Genomic DNA, 8,458 nt, shown 5'->3' with positions numbered 1-8,458 from the left:
CATCTTTCGTGAACCAACTTAATGGGTTAATTAATTTGACTCAACTCAAGTTCAAAAAAAGGCATATTCTTAACATCAAGTCTAACAATCCAACTTAGTTGACTAAATTTTAACATATCATTAATAGAAAAAACAATATGACATCTTAATTATGGCACATTATTAATCACACTACTATTATATCATCTCTATATTAATGATATATTAATATCTAATCAACAAAATTAAATTATAGAATTTAAATATAATAATTTTAAAAAATTTAAATTAAAAATTATAATAAATTAAAATTTGAGAATTAAAGTATCCTCAGTCTCATAGTTTGTGGGAAATATCCATCTTTTGACCTTTTCATGTCTTTAAGAAATTGAGTTGGTTTCTGGCATATTTTTTCCGTCTGCCACTGCTGTCTGTCGTTGTGCCGTCCTAAGACGAAGGAAGCCAGTCGCGACAAAAGTCAGACTTCACACCCCTTTCTTTTCTTTTTCTATTCCCTCCGCATCCATAGAAGGAGAGGCAAGGAAAACGGACTAACTCCAGCGCCCATCGCTCATTATCTGTCGAGAGAGATATATATTAGACACATGAGAGGTGGGAACCGGCGGGGCCCGCCGTCGCCGTCGCCGCCGCCGCCAGGGGAGGATGGCATGGTGACGGCGGAGGAGGAGGAGTCCGACGTGGCGGCGGGAGGGAGGGGGACGTGGAGGCACGCGGCGTTCCACGTGGCGACCACCATCGCCACGCCGGCGGCCTACGCCCCCCTCCCCTTCGCCCTCGCCTCCCTTGGCTGGCCCATCGGTATGTAATATCTATTATACATAGATGTACCGATGCATTTGAATTCAACTGCTATAGTAATTATAATTATATAAAAATACAATTGCAACTGCTGCAGCAGTTGTTAGTTGGCGAAGAATTGAATCAAAATGATTAAACAAAAAGAAAAAAGTAGAATTGTATATATATCTTCCAACAAATTCTGCTGTACTAAACCAAATAAAACAAATACTTTTTGTATTGCTGAATTTTTAATTGTATACATCTCCAATTATAATAAACAGTGCATTAGTCTTTAGGTGTTGCTAGAACAAATGATGGAAATAAATGAGTTTAAGTTGTATAAACGTTTTATGAGATTATTAGCTATTGTAAGTAAAATAATAAATATCTAAAGAAATGTTTGCCGCCTGTGTAAAAGGTCAAAAAAGAAGAAGAAGAAGCTATGTTAAATAAACCGTCTTTCTCTACTGAATACGGCAACTCAACATGTCTCGTCAACGACTTCAACTTGACTTCCTCCACCTGAGCCCGCAGAGCTCGTAAACTAAAGTCGGCAGACTTATTGTTCCGCCACCTAGTGAATACGGCAACTCAACATGTTTCGTCACCGAATTCGGGCTTTTTTATAAAATGACCCTCTATAAATTCGAATTTGGCAAAATAATTCTACCAAAATTTTATTTGTAAAACTAACCCTCCTTTCGCCACGTGGGCGCTACGTTAGGGATTTCTCAAAAAGACGATGAATCGTTCACCGTCTTTGTTATATTTATTGTGAAGGCGGTGAATGGTTCACCGCCTTCATAAGGTGGTGAGTCATTCACCATCTTTAGTACAAATCCCTACTCTGATGCGCAAATCTTTTCAAGTCCAGAGTATGGTGTCCTTGATAAGACGGTGAATCGTTCACCGTCTTCATAAGGCGGGAGAAGACGGTGAATCGTTCCCCGTCTTCTCGAGGGCACAGGAACGACGGACTTGAAAGGACGGAAAGGAAAATTTTGCACTAAAGACGGTGAATGGTTCACCACTTTCACAAAGGCGGTGAATGGTTCACCGCCTTCACAACAAATATTACAAAGACGGTAAACGATTCACCGTCTTTGTGAGAAATCCTGACGTGGTGCCCACGTGGCGAAAGAAGGGTTAGTTTTACAAATAAAATTTTGGCAGGGTCATTTTGCCAATTTTGAGTTTCTGGAGGGTCATTTTATAAAAAAGCCTCCGAATTCTACTTGAATTACACTACGCGACCCTGCCGACCTAATAAACTGAAGTCGGCAGTTACATTGTTTCGCCACCGAGTTCTACCTAAATTTCCTTTCCTCTCTCTCTCTCTCTCTCTCTTTCTCTCTCTCTCTTCCCCCTGGTTCTCAAGCCCTAACTTCGAACTCTAGAGCCAACTCTTCTTTTTTTCACTCTTAATTTCCTCAATTCCCTTTCGCTTAATTCGATGTTCCCTTCTTATAGCATTCGATCGAATCCACTCTCACCTAGGGGTTAATTACTTCGTCAGGTTTGCTCCGATTTGTTAATTTGATTTTTTTTTTTTAATTTATCAGGAGATTTGAATTCGATTTAGAATTATCAGTGAGGCAATTAAATGATTCAATTATTTTTATTTTTATAATAATTTTATGCAGTAAAAATTGTTTTTTTCCTCTTTACTTTTTGACCATTTAAACCTAAATCTCTATTTTTGTTTTGTTTCTTGTGGAATTGTTGCAATCTATGCTAGGGTTTTAGGTTTTCAGGTGTTCTTACATTCAGAGTAAGCAGCAATTGTACGAAATTAAGCTCTTATTGTTCTTCAATATTATTATTTGCAAGCTCTCGGTATTTTAAAAGAAGTTGCAATAATGATGTGAAAGTGTTACATTTTCGATTAGCAACATGATTGCAACAATATAAAATTGTAGTAAAATTTAAAAGAAATTTTATGATGAATTGATTATATGAGGTAGCAATCATCAGGAAGGATTTAGAAATAGCTTCTAATTATTAGACCAAGATTAATGGGAAATGCTCTTTCCGATGATTATTATAAAGGTAAGTGTACTATAAAATCCTTATACTAAATACCCAAAATATCCTACGACGGTTGAAATGTTTATTCGATGTGAGCTTTTCCGAGTCAGTTTCGAGGCAAATTTAAGTCCTTGTTTTGTATTATGCCATTTATGTTTCGTCTGCATCAATGCACCATTTTTTAGCTACCTATTTGTGTGTTCCATTTGTTCTTTGTTAATTATTGTGTATAGCGATATACATATATTTGAACATCCTATACTACATGCAATTCCAACACAATGCTAAATTGTTATGTTACCCCTGCTTGATCGGTTTAAGAAGTAGCCTGATTTGCTATTTCAGTTGTTAGGCATAGAAAGCAAGTAAAAGACCAGCAAAAAGCTCTGATTCGTAGTAATATTTTCATTGAGAAGCGAAAGTTGGTTCTGTTGAATGCATAGCTGTGATACAGCTTCTGATATTAAATCCTAACTAATTAAAATTAAATTCTCTACTCTGAATTGAATAACATAAAATGTTGCTTTAGAATTTCTTGAGGTAAATCTTGTTGTTTTTCCTTAGAAATATATGTTTTTGAGATAGATTTCCTCAAGAGCTTGCTCATTTTAATATTAACGTAGTCTCATTTTATTATTTACATTATTACTTTGTTAAATTAGGGTTTCCAGTATTCTTCTTTAGCAGATGCTGATGTTTGATTCTTTCACTTGGTATTTAGGTGTTTGCAGCTTGGTGGGAGGAACATTAGCCACATGGTATTCCAGTTTATTGATTGCCTCATTATGGGAATGGAATGGAAAGAAGCACACCACATATCGCCTACTTGCAAAAAGTTTATTTGGTTAGAACTAGCTTTTTTTAATCTTTTAGCCATGGATTTAAGTGCCGTGGCATGAGGTCGTGCCAAAAACTTGCCGGCACGATACGGCATGCATGCCGGTCACAAAAAATACATGTGTGCCGATATATAATGGCATGAAATATTTATTTTCTTTAGCAACAAAATAATCTAACGGTTTATTATTATCTTTACCAAATCTTTTGAACTTTATTGAGAAAATTATTTACTAATTTGAAGAATAAAGTGTTTTGAGTTGTGCCATCAGTACGGGGGCTGTATCATACTGATATCTTATTGGCACGATACGGTCCGGTAGATACGGCCGTGCCAATAGCCACTTAAATCCTTGCTTTAACTGTGTTACGAACTTACCTTGATCAAAGAGTTGTCAACTTTGTATAGCATTTCTCGAAAAAAAGGGATGGTATATACTTATTCATTATTTACTAAGTTTTTTGTTTGAAGCAGCATTATTTGTTAATCAGCATGCAGAATAAGTAAATAGTTGCTATAGCATGCAGAATAAGTAAATAGTTGCTATAGCATGCATAAGTTTTATTAATGTTCGGTGAAAAAGGAAAGTATTTGGTATTCTATGCGAAATCAAAGGCTAGTTGAAGGGAATAGTGGCAAAAGAAGTGACTGAAAGAACAGATTAAGCGAAAGCACAATATGGGATTCACTGTCAATTCGCATGAGTTTTTTTTCTTGTTTAACTCAATTGTGAAGGGAAAATTCCAAGAAAATATTTTTCTAACTCATTTAGTATCTTCTGATTTAAAGTGTGAGTTATTGTTTGCTTAATCAGTTGCAAATAGTAGAAGCTCCTTCTCTGTACAATATTATAGACCATATGTGTTCTGTAGATTACTCTTACTTTGGACTCATGAGGCATTTTAGATATTGAACCAAGGTTCATTACGTAATTTGCATCTCTCACTTGTATTTACCTTTTTTTCCCCTTTTTTTTGGAAGGTCTGTGCGGTTATTGGGCCGTAACTCTATTTCAGCAAGTGGCTTCGTTGGGTAATAACATTGCAATCCAGATTGCTGCTGGCAGCAGTCTTAAAGTATGTATTTTAAGTAGCTTGTGTATATGTTTCCGTAAATTCTAAACAATCATATTTACCCCTCGAGGACAATTTCCTGCGAAAGTACGCTTTTTGCACAGCATATACATTATGTGTGCGAGGTTATATATGTAAGAAGTTTAAGTTTTTGCAGAGCATATATGAAATTCAGATTTCACGGGGGTATATATATACATAGATAACTAAGTATGGGTGTGTAAATCAGTATGTGTATGTCAATATGTTTTTATTATTTTTAACAGGCAGTTTACAAGTACTATCACAGTGATGGCAAGTTAACATTACAACACTCCATTATGTTCTTTGGTGCCTTCGAGCTACTCTTATCGCAGCTCCCTGATATCCACTCTTTACGGTGGGTGAATGCCATCTGTACTTTTAGCACCATAGGATTCGCTGGCACAACCATTGGCGTAACCATTTATGATGGTAATTGCATCATTTTTACTCTCTTTTTCTTCCCAAATTTATGTACTTAGTAATTTGTTTTTCGTTTGCTTTATGGATGGAACATTTCCTCTTTAATACTTGGTCTGTTTACAAAGATTTTACACTAGTAGCCTGCAAAATCCTTAGACATCATATCATATTGGTGCAGATAGTAATGAGCAGTATACATTATGTTTATGATGTTTCCCTCCTCAGATTTTGTTCTATTATGTAATAGTTTTCTTTGAGTTTCTTCCTCCTATATAATAGTAGCAAAAACAGTTTATCCCAGATATTTGGGATCATCTGTACAAACCCCATTGATTCATTTAGCTCTGTTTTGGGTTCTTACAACTTGTTCCATATTTGTAAAGGTTAATGCGAAGAACCAAATGACAAAAAAAAAAAAAGGAAAACGTAAAAAGAGAAAAAAAAAAACAGGCTATCCAGTGGTTCTTTGTCATGACGAATGGAAATATTTGTTTTCATGTAGGAAAGAAGATTGATCGGAGCTCGGTTAACTATAGGTTACAAGGGAGCATTGCAACTAAGGTGTTTAAAGCATTTAATGCGTTAGGGACGATTGCGTTCTCATTTGGAGATGCGATGCTCCCAGAAATTCAGGTGCTGCAATTTTTTTTCATCAAGATTGTCACAAATCACTTTCTTTCGGTTGTGGTGTTGAGTATATCTTTTGCTTGTATTCGTATGGATCTCTTTACTGTCACACGAATATAAAATTTTTCGCAACCAAGAAAATTGGGGCTTTTACCAATATATATCTACAAAATCATCTTCAAAATCTCAAATCTTGTTCGCAGCGCTCGAAACTGTAGTTTCCCATAGAAAAAGCTATTTTGAAGATTGGCATAATTAGTTGTTAATACAAGGGTGTAATCGACATGTAATAATTTAAGTTCTTTAAGTGCATACCTGAAAGTCGAGATATGTTTATACATAATTTTGCAAGGATATGTTGGCTTAAAGGGGTCAGCATTCTGCCTTGTGGCGGGAGGCTAGGATGGACCAAGTCACGTTCGAAATGGCGTGAGGTTGGGTTTGGCCAAGTCATGTTCGAAGTGGCGTGAGGTTGGTTGGGCTGAGTCACAATCGAGACCCGTAGGCGCTGTGTCTGTACGCTGTAAGTGAATTGGTTGCGTATTTCTAACAGCTCGAGCTTTTGGGATTAAAAGTTAGCGCCAACTATCTGACAGGGTATACATGTAAATATTTGTACATTAATATCAAACTGATCTCAACTGAGGTCCACTATATCCTAAATCTGCTTTTGTTAATACATTTCAATTCAATAACTAGAGCACCGTGAAGGAACCGGCAAAGAAGAACATGTACAAGGGCGTGTCGGCCGCGTATGGAATTATTGTTTTGAGCTATTGGCAATTGGCTTTTATTGGTTATTGGGCATTCGGATCCCAAGTCGAGCCCTACATACTATCCTCGCTCACTAGACCGGGATGGACAACAGTAATGGCGAATGTCTTTGCTGTAATTCAGATAACAGGATGCTTCCAGGTATCATTTTACGCTTTTATGAACCTACTTAATCTGTAGATGAAACATGTGGATAGTCCCTGTAATTTCACGATATTGTCACTTAGTTCCTGAACTTCTCACTCAAGGATTTCCTACGATTCGCAGTTGCATCCTTAGTTCCACCTACTGTCATCTAGAATGCTTCTCATTCACTTTATTGATGTTAGGGGTAATGCGAACATTTTCCTAAGGCTCTCTTTTTGATCTTTTCGAAATAAGAACATCAATTCTTGTAATAATGCTTTACAAACACCATACTGTTTAGAAACTTCAGATATATACCCCCCTTAAAATGATACACATATTTGTGTTTATAACCATGCGAATCTAACATTTGCATCGATGTCCCCAAACGTAGCCTATGATTGCATAAATGTACCTTTACACAACTTGTCGTAATTCGACAGTAAAATAATATGAACATAAAAACTTAAAAAACAGAATGCGATCGGCCTACCTACAATTTAATACCCGTTAACAGTTCGTTAAATGTCGTTTAATCTACTTCGCCTTTGCAGTTCATATAAATATACTTCGAGGAGAGCATATACAAAATTCTATATATGCTCTGATAAAACTGCTGCTTGTTTTCAGATATACTGCAGGCCGACCTACGCATACTTTGAGGAATGGCTTCTCACGGACAAACCGATCTATAAGAAGCGCTTCTCGAGTTCTATACTTAGGCTTGCATTCACTTCAACTTATATGGTTCTCGTCACTCTCGTTGCGGCCGCAATGCCCTTCTTTGGAGACTTCGTATCGATATGCGGAGCAATCGGGTTCACCCCTCTCGACTTCGTGCTCCCGGCTCTAGCCTTCTTAAAATCCAGGAAAACGCAACGCAGCCAAAGAGTGCATCTTTTGGTGAAGGTGGTCAACCTCGCCCTCGCTACTTGGTTCTCGATAGTCGCGGTCTTGGGTTGTGTCGGAGCGGTGAGATCGATCGTTCTCGATGTGAAGACCTATAAGTTCTTTCATGACATGTGATGATCGTTGAATATTGATCTCCTTTTACTTGATAACTTGTAGTTTTTCATCTGTTATTCTTCCATGAACGTGATGTATTACACATTTCTCTTTTTCTGTGTGCACGCGTGCGACCGCGCAATGAACGAATCGCGCAGTGCTTAGGGATATTGTGAACCCCGCAATGGCTACACGCCGCGATGTGGGCTTAGTTTGGTATTGAAGTCTATCTAACGCTATTAGAAAGAATGAAATTGAAAAAAGATATATAGAAATATACTTCTGCGTTATCTGATGAGACCATAGAATATATATCATAATCGATTAATCGCAATAGGTGAAACGCAATATTATATACAAAAACAAACAGAATATTTTTTCATCATCGTTTCTCATCTCACGTAATGTAATTTTTCTGCAATCCCAAACGAAGCCGTCAAGCAACTGTGAATATGCCTCCCACCTTTGTCATTTCTTGTTTCCCCCTTCTCGACGACTATTTTAATTTAAATTATTCTAGCATTGATATATTAATTTAAACTATTTTTCTGTGGAACTTGTCCATTTTAACTGCTTCTTAAGAAAAAAAATCCTTCTAGAGGCACCCGCGCACGTGACCTTATTCTTTTTTGTTGCGCCGTTCGAAGCAACAATCGGAGTCGATCATTTTCCTTTTTCCCAAACAAAGAGGTAATGCGAGCTGTCCACGTGGCAAGACGTCCACTCCTGCACCGCCACGTCAAGTAACACTTCTCCGTGGGCC

At 37.2% G+C, this 8,458-nt stretch overlaps 1 protein-coding gene across 1 annotated transcript; it reads left to right on the top strand.

Moving 5' to 3' along the window:
- On the top strand, positions 418-7,944 carry LOC109717937 (GABA transporter 1-like). The gene is made up of 7 exons (XM_020243901.1): positions 418-798; positions 3,530-3,652; positions 4,628-4,722; positions 4,986-5,172; positions 5,666-5,796; positions 6,490-6,705; positions 7,321-7,944. Exons 1-7 carry the CDS (start codon positions 585-587, stop codon positions 7,714-7,716), a joined length of 1,362 nt encoding a protein of 453 aa, XP_020099490.1. The 5' UTR covers positions 418-584; the 3' UTR covers positions 7,717-7,944.

Source organism: Ananas comosus, linkage group 12, assembly GCF_001540865.1.
Source record: "Ananas comosus cultivar F153 linkage group 12, ASM154086v1, whole genome shotgun sequence".
Classification (NCBI taxonomy): domain Eukaryota; kingdom Viridiplantae; phylum Streptophyta; class Magnoliopsida; order Poales; family Bromeliaceae; genus Ananas; species Ananas comosus.
This window is presented reverse-complemented; position numbering and strand designations above follow the sequence as displayed.